The 14757-nt window shown below is 39.2% G+C and overlaps 1 protein-coding gene across 1 annotated transcript; it reads left to right on the forward strand.

Annotated features, from left to right (window-relative positions):
* The first annotated feature begins 3344 nt into the window (after positions 1–3344).
* Positions 3345–6661, forward strand: LOC143857280 ((3S,6E)-nerolidol synthase 1-like). Its single transcript, XM_077367698.1, has 5 exons — positions 3345–3648; positions 3732–3950; positions 4036–4174; positions 4278–4526; positions 6165–6661. Exons 1-5 carry the CDS (start codon positions 3347–3349, stop codon positions 6465–6467), a joined length of 1212 nt encoding a protein of 403 aa, XP_077223813.1. The 5' UTR covers positions 3345–3346; the 3' UTR covers positions 6468–6661.
* Positions 6662–14757: the final 8096 nt, after the last annotated feature.

The raw sequence follows: 14757 nt of genomic DNA on the forward strand, positions 1-14757 counted from the left end.
AATTGCAAATCGGGTTGGGTCGGGTTCAACCCAGTCGGGTTGGAAATCGGGTTGGGTTGGAAAATATGGGTTCCTCGGGTTGGGTCGGGTTGAGACCCAAGTTGCACCCCTAACGATGACGAAAAAACAACTTTTCCTTATTCACTATGTGCGGGTCAAATTACGGAAAGTTTGATATTATGAATGCAGGACACCTGTAAAAATATTGACGAATTATGAGCACCTTAAGAGGAACAACAATTATGGAAACCTCTATAGATTGGAGGGCTAGGATCAGCCTATGGAAATTATTTTACGGGCACAACCTATTTGTGTTGTGTTCCATCACACGGATGGTTTAGATCAACCTATAATGTGGTCTGTACAATTCTTTGTCGGCACGTGTATAGCACGGGGTTTTTTGCTAGTATATATATATATATTTATATATATATATATATGAGAGAACGGTTCCTACACACATGTGTAGATAAGTTATCTACACACTAGCTTAAAATACAGTGGGGGCCACATTATTTGGGTGATCCAAACCATTCATTTTTAAGGCCCTCTCATAGATAGGGTGTGCCCAAAAAATCAGCTCCATAGGATCATCCTAACCCTTCGATTTTTGGAGGTTAAAAATGGACTAATTTGTGAAGGTTTAAAGACATCCATTTTACCTCCACAAATCGTAGGGTTGGGATGATCCTATGGATCTGATTTTTTGTAGACACCCTATCTATGTGAGGGCCTTTAAAATGGATGACTTGGATCACATATGTGTAGGAACCGTTTTCTCTCTCTCTCTCTCTCTCTCTCTCTCTCTCTCTATATATATATATATATATATATATATATATATATATATATATATATATATATATATATATATAGAGGAAAAGGAGTGTGCGGTCGAGCGCACCTAAGCTTAGGTGCGGTCGAGGGCCCAAACACATGGGTCTCACATTTTTTGTGCTAATCAAAACCATTCGTTTGCAAGGCCCTATCATAGATAGGGTGTGTACATAAAATCAAGTCCATTGGATCATCCTAACCCCTCCAAAAGTGGAGGGCAAAAATGGGCAGATTTGTGGCAAATGGTGTCTGTCCATTTTGACCTCCACAAATGGATGGGTTAGGATGATCCTATGGAGCTGATTTTTTGTACATACCCCATCCATGTAAGGGCCTTTCAAATGAATGCTTTGGATCATCCTAACAAAGTGTGCCCACATGAGTTTGGGGCCCTTGACCGCACCTAAGCTTGGTGTGTGTATATATATATATATATATATATATATATATATGAGGAAAGTGAAGCTACACCGCCGGTGTAGCTAACTTAGCTACACCGCCGGCTTAAAATACAATGGGCCTACATTGTTTTGGTGATCCAAACCATTCATTTGATTGGCCCTCACATAGATAAGGTGTCCACCAAAAATCAGCTCCATAGGATCATCCCAACCATTCAAACTGTGGAGGCAAAAATGGACAAATTTGTGAAGGCTTTTACACGTTCATTTTTGCCTCCACAAATCGTAGGGTTGGGATGATCCTATGGAGCTGATTTTTGGTGGACTCCCTATCCATGTGAGGGCCAATCAAATGAATTCTTTGGATCACTAAAACAATGTGGGCCTATTGTATTTTAAGCCGGCGGTGTAGCGGCGGTGTAGCTTCACTTTCCTCTATATATATATATATATATATATATATATATATATATATATATATATATATATATGTGAGAAAACGGTTCCTACACATATGTGTAGAGAGTTCTCTACACACTAGCTTAAAATACAGTGGGGGCCCACATTGTTTGGGTGATCCAAGCCATCCATTTTAAAGGCCCTCACATAGATAGGGTGTCTACAAAAAATCAGATCCATAGGATCATCCAAACCCTACGATTTGTGGAGGTAAAATGGATGTCTTTAAGCCTTCACAAATTAGTTCATTTTTTGCCTCCAAAGTTCGAATGGTTAGGATGATCCTATGGATCTGATTTTTTGTGGACACCCTATCTATGAGAGGGCCTTAAAAATGAATGGTTTGGATCACTCAAATAATGTGGCCCCCACTGTATTTTAAGCTAGTGTGTAGATAACTTATCTACACATGTGTGTAGGAACCGTTTTCTCTCTCTCTCTCTCTCTCTCTCTCTCTCTCTCTATATATATATATATATATATATATATATGAGGAATAAGATTGTGTGGTCGAGGGCCCAAACACATGGGTCCCACATTTTTTGTGCTGATCAAAACCATTCATTTGCAAGGCCTCATCATAGATAAGGTGTGTACAAAAAATCAAGTCCATTGGATCATCCTAACCCCTCCAAAAGTGGAGGGCAAAAAATGGACATATTTGTGGCAAACGGTGTCTGTCCATTTTGCCCTCCACTTTTGGATGGGTTAGGATGATCCTATGGAGCTGATTTTTTGTACATACCCCATCTATGTAAGGGCCTTTCAAATGATTGCTTTGGATCATCCTAACAAAGTGGGCCCACATGAGTTTGGGGCCCTCGACCGCACCTAAGCTTGGTGCGGTCGACCGCACACTCCTTTTCCTCTCTCTCTCTCTCTATATATATATATATATATATATATATATAGAGAGAGAGAGAGAGAGAGAGAGAGAGAGAGAGAGAGAGTAAGGACTAGACCTGGCAAACGGGTGGGTCGGGCCAGGTCAACCCGCGGGTGATGCGGGTGCGGGTCACACGGGTCGGTTCAGGAGATGACCCGCATTTTTACGGGTCAGAATTTAGGTGACCCGCGCGACCCGCAGGTGGGACGGGTCAACCCGCGGGTCACCCGCAAATACGGGGATTGTAATTCCCATGATTTCACCGCATCAGTTTTTTCCCGTAATTGTCATAACTTTCTACATTTTGTTGGTATTTTTTTCATAATTTTAAAACTTTAACCATTTCTAGGTAATTTTTCATTTAAAACTTTATAACTTCAGCTATTTAACTTTTTTTTGGTAATGATTACTTTTTTTCTTATTTTTGCTTTTGCCAGGAACCTTTGACATCTGTGCGCATCTCTGCACCAAGGATGACCACATGCCGAGAAGTGACATAGGAGAAGTTTGCTAGCAAATTCCTATGAAAAAAAGAAGAAGAAGGAAATGTTATCAACACTACTGTTTTCTTATGAGGGCACTCTCACTTTATTAAAAGTATGGTATGGCCCACACCATAGGATGATCCAAACCGTCCATTAGATGGGCCATAGCCTAAATAGGTTATGCTCCAAAAATCATTTCCATAGGATGATCCTAACCCTCCAATCTGAATGTTAGAGGGTTGATCCTAACCCTCTATAGATCCAATATAAGGGGAATGATGGGTTTATATGAAGCTTCAAACCTCAGAATAGATGGCGAGGATATACTTGATGAAGCTTATGACTTCACCTGCAAGCACCTTAAGGCTTCGATGATAGTTATGGAACCGGACCTCGCGGACCTAGTAAGACATACCTTGGAGCATCCTTTTCACATGACATTGCCAAGGTTCAATGCCAACTACTACCTCAAAAACTACCAAGGAGACAATGGGAGGATAGGAGTCTTACAAGAACTAGCGAAATTGGATTTCAACATCGTTCAGTCCTTGCATCAAGGAGAGCTTAGAGCCATTCTAAAGTTAGTAATTCTGTTACCAATTGAATTTTACTTCAGACTAATATCAGACTTTCTAACTTAATGACTTCTCCTTCAAAATTCAGGTGGTGGAAAGACCTGGGTTTGTCAAAGGAATTATGTTTTGTTAGAGACCAACCAGTGAAATGGTTCATGTGGCCCATGGCAATGCTCTCACACCCTCAATTCTCAAAGTACAGAGTCGACCTCACAAAACCCATATCGCTTGTTTACATAATTGATGACATTTTCGATGTCTATGGGACACTTGATGAACTCATCCTCTTCAGAGAAGCAGTCAATAGGTGAGTAAGAAAAAACCCAATTTTCTTTCTGCTTCTAAGAATTAAAAAATATGTATATTATAGAGTGATATTCAACAAATTACAGATGGGAAGTCACTGAGATTGAGCAGCTACCGAGATACATGAAGATATGCTTCATGGCTCTATATAACATCAGTAATGAGATTTCAGACAAGATTCAGATGGAACATGGATGGAATCCCCTACAATCTCTGAGAAAATCGGTATATTAATTAAAACATGAATTGACTTTCTTACTGTCATTAATGGTGAAATTAAGTCACAAATTCTAACAACTGAATCATATTTCCTTGTCTAATTAACCAGTGGGGGAAGCTATGCAATGCATTCATGGTAGAGGCAAAATGGTTTCGGTCTAGACATATCCCAAAGACAGATGAGTACATGAGAAATGGAGTAATTAGTTCGGGAGTACCCCTTGTATTACTTCACATGCTTTTTCAGTTGGGAGAAGGGATGGCAAAAGAGAGTGTAGATAGTGTCGACGATATTCCAGGCCTCTTAACCTGGCCCGCAACCATTCTTCGGCTTTGGGACGATTTGGGAAGTGCAAAGGTACGATGATTAGTGGTTGACAATTGATGCAATGATTTTGGTCTAGCGTAAAAATAGAAACAAAAAGGAAAATCCATGAAGTCAAAATAAAACATGAAAATCCATTGAAAAGGAATTCAAGGGTCCAATTTTTTAATTCAAGAAAAATTTCACCCTGATGGGAATTGCTATAAGCTTGATTTTTAGGCACCGACACACCATATAAATAGTCACTCTGGCCCCACCGCTACCGTATTTTACTAAGCTTTTATTTTTTCAGGAATCTCTATTGAGCAACCCTTCATGTCCCATGTTTTTGTAACTACATAGACTCCTCATATTGTTTCTTTTTGGGTAAATCACTGTTACGTGCCAAAGAGTTGGAATAATTGCATGAAAATGCTAGTTGTTTTAAAAACTCGTATAAATATTATTTTTGCCAAAAAAAAAGAAAAGAATTCGAGGACGAAAATTCCCCTGGCTTCGACTAATTTTGGCTTCGAGTACCTACTTTAGCTTTGAGCAACTCATTTTTGGCTTCAAATAACTCATTTTTCACTTCGAGTGCGTATTTTGGCTTCAACGAACTTTTTTCGGCTTCAAGTAACATATTTTGGATTCGAGTAAACTGTTTTTCGCTTTGATTAAACATTTTTGACTTCAACTAACATATTTTTAGCTTCGACTATCTTTTTTTTAATCTTCAAGTAACTCATTTTTTGCTCCGAGCAACTCATTTTTCTCTTTGACAACCTATTTTTGGCTTTGAATAATTTTTTTTTTGTGGCTCGAGTAACCTATTTGGATTCGAGTAAACTGTTTTTGGCTTCGACTAAGCATTTTTTACTTCAACTCACATATTTTTGGCTTCAACTAAGCATTTTTTGCTTCAAATAAGCAATTTTGGTTTTGACTAACCTATTTTTGGCTTCGACTAGCTTATTTTGGCTTTGGCGAAGCAATTTTGGCTTCAACTAAGCATTTTTTGTTTCGAATAAGCAATTTTGGCTTTGACTAACCTATTTTTTGCTTCGACTAGCTTATTTTGGCTTTGACGAAGCAATTTTGGCTTCAACGAAGCTACTTTAGGCTTCGAATAAGCATCTTTGTAGAGCAGAGTGAATAGTGCCATTATCAAAATATGGTAGTGAGGATATCTCTGATTTTTTTAATTAACATCATGATATTTTGTAATTTTGTATAAAACGACAAAATTCAAAAAATTTCTCCAGATTTTGAATAATCATTGAGATATCTTCATATTATATCCTTACTAAGGAAAATATGACAAAAAATTAATGCCATTTTTTGAAGTGCTAATTTTTTTTAAATGTAAATTTTTATATATTTGAAACATTTATAATATCTTGAGTAAACCCTTTCGGAGTTCCGGAGAAATTCCTGAGACTTATTTGTAACTATGATGACAATACCTGAGAACCACAATAACCCATTCGGATGCCACTAAAATAGAATAAAAATTAGAAATTGGAGAAAGTGTATGATAGGGTTCTCAGGAGTGTTATGTGGTGGGTCCTTGAAAGGAAAAAAGTGCCTAAATTACTGAAAAAAATTTCTTCTTCAAAATTGAGAGATAGGCTGTATTTTTGTAATACAATTCCGTCATCAAACTAACAAATGTTCCCATGATATTTGAAGGATGAGAACCAAGAAGGATATGATGGGTCATATGTAGAGTGCTACATGAAAGAAAATGGGAGCTCTTCTTCCCTTGAAAATGCACGTGAAGCGGTGAAATATATGATATCCAATGCATGGAAGAAACTCAACGAGGAATGCCTTTGTTCAAATCAATTCTCTCCATGTTTCAAAGAAGCCTCACTAAACGCTGCCAGGATGATCGAGGTCATGTACAGTTATGACCACAATCAACGCCTCCCAGCCCTTGAGCAGCTCATCAATTCATTGCTCAACGAAAGCATCCCTTTAACCAAACCCTGAAAATGTATATGTGCTTGTATGCGACCATATATGTAAGGATACACCCTTATATATTTTTCTCGCATGGGAAGAAAGATGTACGAAGATAGTGGCAATACTCAGGGAAGGTTCCCGAATGGTTCTCTTGTTTCTATATTTATATCCTCGTTGTTCTTTTGCCTGCTAAATGCATTTTCAAACAAAGAATATCCAGTATCCACACTTACGTTTGCACCCATTTTTGAATTTCCCTTCGGAGTCAAAGCAAACTTTACATGCCAGCAGTCACTTCTCTAGAAGATAAGGGCAAAAATTATTCTCCAACAAGGGAACATATGAAAGTTCAAAGCTAAAGTGGGTAGTTAATGCAAGTTCCCTCTCAAGGGTAGTGGTGAGTAGTTACTGTTAACTTACGAACTTCTCCAAAAGCTTAAGCTATTGGAAAAAGGTGTTATTTATCTTTTATACTTTAACACTCCCCCACACGTGTGGCCACCTTGGCAAACACGTGGCACATGTGGTCCCACTTTGGGCCGACCATCACATGTGGATTTTTTGCTATCCGGGAGGTTTGAACTCGAGACCTTTGGCTCTGATACCATGATAACTTACCAACTTCTCCAAAAGCTTAAGCAATTGGAGAAAGGTGTTATTTATCTTTTATACTTTAACAGTTACAACAAATCTCCACTCAAAGACATGGAGTAGTGGTGTGCAAGAAGGCTATAAAAATATGACTACATGAGAAGAAGGGGTCCCAAAACCAACACAAAACATGTCTTAACCTTTATCTTTTATCATTTACTTTTCCTGGATTGTCATTTACTTTACAGTAGTTGTAGGTTATCTCCTTGAATTAAAAAACCAACTGAATAGATTCATCTTCTCAGGTGAGCATTCCTCTTTGCCAAAACTCGGTGACATAATTTGCCACCAACCATGTTCGTTTCTAACAACCTCGTCCCAACTATACCATAACAGCTAACGAGGTCGTCCATGGCAAATCGATGAGATCCTGACACTGTAAGACCAAATGAGAGCATGAACAATCCTAGTGGTGGTTTGCAGGTCGGCGATGGAATTGGTTTTTAGGGAACAATAATGGGAACTAGAACCAAAACCAACCTCGTACACCACCTGGCGATGGAATTGGTTTTTAGGGAACAATAATGGGAACTAGAACCAAAACCAACCTCGTACACCACCTCCAAATCCCCAGGCCAACCTTGGTGTTGCACTACTAGTTGAAAGCGGAGTGCAACTGGTGCCGTCCGATCCTAGGATAGGTTTGAACCAACCTCTCGTTCGAGATGACTTCATGCCCCAGTACATCGGTCGGAATATAGATCAAGTTATGGAAAAGATACAATAGAAACTTGGTCCGATGTTCAGACAGATACATAGGCCGGTGTATAGGAAATCATACCCCGACTAGTATAATACCTACTACTCAGACTCTTGGAAATTCAGGGTTCCTGAAGTTACCTTATTTTCTGGGGAGAGCAATCTGTCTCCCAAAGAGTATGGAGGCTAATTTATAGACCTTAAATGGTATGATTTGTCTTATCTATATCAGAGAGGTAATAGGTTATATGACTCAAAGCCAAGTCTAATTTATTTAAAGGTTGGTCTAGCATGACCATATTGTAATTCTGTCAAGCATGGCCGAGTTTGGTCTATTATGACTGTGTTGAGTTCGGTCTAGCATGACCGAGTTTGGTCTAGCATGAACGATTGCAATTTGGTCTTGTATGATCGAGTTCGGTCTAGCACGACCGATTGCAATTCTGTCTACTATGACCGAGTTCAATGTAGTACGGCCAATTTGTAGTTCGGTCTAGTATGTCAAACTTCAATCTAGCACGACCGATTTCTAATTTGGTCTAGTATGACCGAGTTCGTTCTAATACGTCCAATTTATTAATAAGAAGAGGTTTTTCATGTAGTATTATATGCCATTGGAAAGAGTCCGGCGTGTCCTACATGGGTATCAATCAATCAAGGTTCATTGGTCGATCGGAAACATCGCAAAAAGAAGCCATTTCGAGGGTCAAATTTGAGTCTGAAGTCAAAACTTAATATTTTTAGTATGCTTTCATCCTTTACATTTAAGTGTTTTTAGCGCACATTGTCCCTTTATGTTAGAATTTGTTAAATTATTATTTTTTAGTGAGTTTTAGATAGGGTCATATTTTACTAATTTTTAGAAAGTTGAGTTTTACTATTTTACAAAACTTAGTTTTTTTGGTAAGTAAGCAAGTTGGGTTTAAGTTAGGAATCTTGGTTGGATTAGGAGTCTTTGATTCTTGTTTAAGTCATTATGAACGAAATGTAATGAATTGTTGTGTTTATTACCAGTGAAATTCTTAGAGAATTTTGTTCTCTCTCTCTCTTTTTTTTTAATGGATTCAAAGAACACTTTTCATAGTTGAAGACAGTGATCTTCACCTCTTTCGTATGCACCCCGGGCTTGTCACTCTAAGCCCAATGGTTTCCACCTTGGCATTCCCATCTTATTTTGATGATTCCAATACACAAGTGATTTATGATCACTAATGTGTTTGATTATCTAAGTTGTAGATCACATTGGTGCTAAGACAACATTGCTTGGATTGAGGCCAAGAAGATCTCATTGGACCGATTATGAAGGCCAAAGACATCGGAGATCCAAGACAAATGAAGACTTGAAGAATCGCATTGAAGATCGAAGTCAATTTAGATTGAATAAAATCCAATCTTAGTTTTAGATTTTAAGAGGCATAATTAAGGAAATAAACACACACCCTAAATTTATATGTGATTGTCTTTGTGGTGTTCCAACACCTTGGAACCCTCATAGCAATCCCAACTTGGTGTTAAGTTGGAAGCCCAATAACATGAAGTGAAAATCTGCTCTTCATAGGCTTCTCGGAACTCCGAGAGAAATTCTCGGAACTCCGAGAATTCTCGGAACTCCGAGAAGCCTATGGAGAGCAGATTTTCACTTCATGTTTTTGGGCTTCCAACTTAACACCAAGTTGGGATTGCTATGAGGGTTCCAAGGTGTTGGAACACCACAAAGACAATCACATATAAATTTAGGGTGTGTGTTTATTTCCTTAATTATGCCTCTTAAAATCTAAAACTAAGATTGGATTTTATACAATCTAAATTGACTTCGATCTTCAATGCCATTCTTCAAGTCTTCATTTGTCTTGGATCTCCGATGTCTTTGGCCTTCATAATCGATCCAATGAGATCTTCTTGGCCTCAATCCAAGCAATGTTGTCTTAGCACCAATGTGATCTACAACATAGATAATCCAACACATTAGTGATCATAAATCACTTGTGTATTGGAATCATCAAAATAAGATGGGAATGCCAAGGTGGAAACCATTGGGCTTACAATCTTGTGGACCCCGATCCGAGAGAGGCGGTGAGGAACGGGCCCCACACGAAGTCTCTATGGATCATCCACGTGAATGGAGAGCTCTACCAAGGAACTCTCGAAAGAAGTGCCTCTCACAGCATGAGTGGCGATATAAAAGGTGATATACCTCTCGATTCGGGGACTAGCCCAGATTCGAGGCGTATCTTAAACAAAGAAGAGTCGCCATCCAAGGAAGTGGGCCAAGGATCCCATACTATGCTCTGTTGCAACGGATAACCAGAGATTATAAAAAGAGGGTTCGTGCCTGGTTACGAATTTGGAAGGTCTAAAGAGCATCTCATCCGCCCAAGTGTAAGCACCTGGTCTCTTATGCCATTTATTTAATGATTTTGAAGAGTTTTGGGCAAAAGTCATATGAAATGAGAATCAATATCTCCGAGAATACGTCTATCTAATCATGCATGTCTCGGAGATGAATAATAATCACACATAAAAGAAATAAAATAAGTTTCACCTAGGAGTAGCTAGATTCTGAGTGACAAGCCTCAAGAGCTAGGTTATGAGTGTCATACCTAATTGGTGTCTGAGTTCTGGTGTGCAAACACATGCATGCTACAGCTAAAGGTATAGGATCTGTACATGAAAGTAAGAAAACACAGCAAAACACACAACACAATTCAATTTTAAACATAACTGGATAAAATGAATCCTAAAACTCTAATGCATTGACTCGGACCAAGATGGCCGTCCATCCCAGCTGCTCTACGTATCCCGGCCTCGGGAAGAATCGGAGTCAACGTAGTTCGATGCCCTATTCTAAACTACTATGCCTAACCATCTAGAACCGCTATCCTAGACTCGATCCACTAGACTCGACTGATTTTTAAAGCTTTTTTATACAATTGCTTAAATTCATGTGAATTGTAATTTTTAGGACTCTCTATGTGCCCTAACTAATGCAATTTAATTAGCCTTAAGCTAATGCAGGTAAGCCCTACATCCTATGTGTAACTAGGCTGTGCAACCTAAGGAAAACCATGGGCTGACTATATGCTTCCTAGTCTAGCCATCGGTTCGACTGAATGTCTAACCGATCGACTTGAGGCCTCCTAACTCTAGGGACACTCACACGACAGGACACACCATATCAACAAATCAGGACAAACTCCTAACTCTAAAACACCCTAAATGTCTAGGACAGAATCCTAACTTTAGGGGAAGATCTTTTTGAAAAGGTTTTGAAGAGTTTTTGCATTTTTTTGGAGGGTTTGAAATGTTTATTTTTAAAGGTTTGGCTGGACCTGGGAGGTGGATCCCAAGCTGCACTACGTGCCCTGTGGAAGGGATCAAGCCAACGTAGTTTGGAACAGATTTCCTAACTACTCCTAATGACTCGAGATTTTTGAGATTTTTGGATTTTGAAGATGTTTTTGATACGACAGGAAAAAATCCTATCATCATAAGGGGAGGACAGACTCCTGAATATCCCGCAAAGGTTGGACAACATCCTATGCTTTGCGAGAAAAAAGAACAGAATCACAGCTCTGCAAGGGTTGGACAGCATCCTATACCTTGCAAGAGTAGATAAAAACACATGACTTAACAAGAGGTTGGAAATAATCCTCACCCCTATGATGATAGGACTGACTCCTGAAACTGAAAGACTGACTCCTAACACTAAATGACTGACTCCTAGTGCACAGCACTAAGAGGGGATGCTAATGAGACAAGGCATGTCTTCTAAAAGAAAATGAGATAAAGAAGGGTGCTAGTGAGACTATGCAAATCTTCTAGACACAGAGGTGGGCTCCAAGTATCCTTATCATTGCCCTTGCAAAGACAAGATGGGTACGGTTTTTAACAGACCAAGTCGGTCTTTAACCTAAAGGAGATGTTCTATTTGAGACTTGGGTAGTCTCCTATGTATGACTCGCTAATGAGACAAAGCTTGTCCTCAGAAGGTATGATTTTCTATGCATGAGACATAGCTTGTCTCCCTAAACAGGGTCTCTAGATATCTCTTTCATTGCCCTTGCAATGAATGGGCTCATAAGGTTTAAGGGTATCTAAAAGACTGGGCCAGTCTTAAAAATAAATGAGGGGAGTGCTAATTGGACTAAGCAAGTCCCCTAATGATGGGCTTGGGCTAACGCCTTCATCGCCCTTGCATTGAAGGGAGAAGGGCACATATATACATACATGGACATATACAGACACGTACACATTTGTATATACACATCTCATAGAAAAATATTCTTTCACACAAATTTAATACCCTAATTATCACAATATCATTCTTGGAGACGAAGCACAACAGCCTCAATACTATGAACAATATTTGTACTAAGCAGAATGAAAAACCATACGAATATTCATGAGAAACAAATCACACAACAGGGCCTGTAAATATCATGAGGGTACATGGGCTGCCAATATCAAAAGTGTGTGGACAAATTGCCATTATAAAGAGACATGGAATGATCCAAAATAGGGGCTGAAACAAGAGTTTCTGAGATTTTAACACTACATATGAGGTTCCATGTCATTTTTTTAATTTTTTCTTAAAAACAAAATACTTGTAACATTCATAGCTTCCAAACAGCAAGAATTTTTCAAATTTTCGACATGGCTGGATCAAGAGATTTTGGAATTAAATTGGATCCACACAGATTTGCTTGGTCCCCTGTTCCCAGCTAAAATATTCGATAACGTATGAGAATATAAACATCTTTAATGAGTTCCTAAGCACATTCATCATGAACTAAAAACCTGCTTCAAAACTAGTCATTCTCAATCCATCAAGCATGAAAAATTGAAATCGTTTAATTGCACATCATTGCTTTAAATACTTGTAACATTTTTAAACAAATTTAAAGCCAAACATCTCAGCCACAACACAATTTCACAAAAAAAATGAAAATATTTCTATAATATAAATCAAACCAAAGCCACTACAAAAATCAACTCAAGTGGGAAAAAAAATACAATCTCTTAAATTAACACAAAGGAGAGAAAGAATGTTACCTGAATTGAAGAAGAAATCCGATCTTTTGGTCTCCTCTTTCCAGATTAAAAGTGATGAAACTCCAAAGCTCTGAGATTTAACAAGGTCTAGGTTTTTTCCAGAACTCAGCTGAAATTTAGCTGGAAAATGAGAGGAATCGATTGAAGAAGGGAGTTAAGGTTTAAATGATGAAAAATGTAGGGTTTTAAAGGGAGCTTGAGTCTAAAATTATGGAAGAAAGGAGTAACGGCATCAAAGGCTAGTGAATGAAGGAAGAAAAGCTCGACCGGAGATCGATCGGAGCTCCGGTAGACCTAGCCAGAGAAGATCAGAAAGGATGACCAGCCGGGGAGTTAGGGTTTGAGAAGAAAAATGGGGGAAAAGATGATAGAAATGGAGGTGACAGCAAGGAGAAACATAATCGGAGTGCAAATCCGGTCGGAAAAATTGACCTGATTGATCGGAAATCTCTCAGATCCCGATCGGAGAAGAAACAAAATGTTTGGGTTTTAAACTTGAAATCAAAAGAGAAAAAAAAGAAAAAAGAAAGGAATGAAGACTATGAAACATAACATCTGAGAAGGGGATTTCGTCGGAAATTAACCGGAGCTCCGACTAACATGATGGAGACGATGATCGGACAAAGGAAGAAACTCCATCGGAACCCCAAAATCTCTCTCTCTCTCTCTCTCTCTCTCTCTCTCTCAGATCTGCTATTTTACTCTGTCTTTTCTATCGATTTCTCTGATCGGTGCTCGCCGGAGCTCGACCGGAGCTTGAGCGGAGAAGAAGGATCGGACAGAACTAGGGTTTCAGATTTTCTCTCTTCTCTCTGCGAATTTTTTTTTCTTTTCTTCTTTTAGAAAAAATAAAAATCTCCTCTGTTTGTAATGAAAAACGGGTTTTATATAAGAAAATGCTAAATTCGCAACCCCTCTATTACCTTGGACAGCCCCATATAAGATAATCCACCCCCCTTTCCAGCTTATACTACGACACTTACTTTGGCTTGTTCGCTAGGCAAACGCGCTCGGATTTTGACGAAATTTTGCAGGGACCTTGCTGGGACCCTAATCTACCTTGGGGTGAAATTTGGAGTTTTAAAACATTGGTTTGGTTAGGTTTTACTCAAACTTTGAGGGTTTAGGGCACGGTCAAAATGGGGTGTCTACAGATGCCCCTCTTTGGCAGAGCGTGCTTGTCGCGCGAATGTCAAAGCTGAACAGATAACACATTTTGACTGGCCCAAAATTGATTGGAGAGAAAGAAGAATGAAGGAGATGATTTTATGAATATTGGACTTTTGGAAGGATCAGATACTTCAGGGGTTGTGATATGGAATGGATGTTTCAGGGGTTTTAAATGGAAGTGATGCCTCAGGGGTCTTCATTTGGAAAGGTTACCTCAGGGGTCTTTGAAATGGAAGGGTTGCCTCAGGGGTCTTCAAATGGAATGGTTGCCTCAGGGGTTTGAAAATGGAAAGGTTGCCTCAGGGGTCTTCAAATGGAAGGGATGCCTCAGGGGTCTTTAGATGGAATGGTTGCCTCAGGGGTCTTCAGATGGAAGAGATGCCTCAGGGGTCTTGAAATGGAAGGGTTGCCTCAGGGGTCTTGAAATGGAAGGGATGCCTCAGGTGTCTCGGTTCTTTCTACGCTCGGGGCGAACACTATTCAAGGAAAATTTAGATTTTACGTTCAGGACGAAAAACTCTCAGGAGAAATTGGGTTCCACGCTTGAAGCGAATGCTTTCAAAGAGACAAAATTGATTTTACGCTTGGAGCGAAATGCTTTTCAAAGAGAAAATTGGGTTCGACGCTTGGAGCGAAAGCTTTCGGGAATAATTCGGTTTCTTCACTCGGGGTGGATGCTCTCAGGGAGAAAATTTGGTATTTTCACTCGGGGTGGATGTTCTCAGGGAGAAAATTTGGTGTTTTC

The sequence above is a fragment of the Tasmannia lanceolata genome, unplaced genomic scaffold, assembly GCF_043159265.1.
Source record: "Tasmannia lanceolata isolate RefF3 unplaced genomic scaffold, GAP_Taslan_0.1 ptg000024l, whole genome shotgun sequence".
Classification (NCBI taxonomy): Eukaryota; Viridiplantae; Streptophyta; class Magnoliopsida; order Canellales; family Winteraceae; genus Tasmannia; species Tasmannia lanceolata.

Coding starts and splice junctions, on each gene's coding strand:
- LOC143857280 (XM_077367698.1), top strand. CDS start 3,347: ATGGGTTTATATGAAGCTTCAAACCTCAGAATAGATGGCGAGGATATA. Junction 3,649..3,731: donor GAGCTTAGAGCCATTCTAAA/GTTAGTAATTCT, acceptor TTCAAAATTCAG/GTGGTGGAAAGACCTGGGTT. Junction 3,951..4,035: donor TTCAGAGAAGCAGTCAATAG/GTGAGTAAGAAA, acceptor AACAAATTACAG/ATGGGAAGTCACTGAGATTG.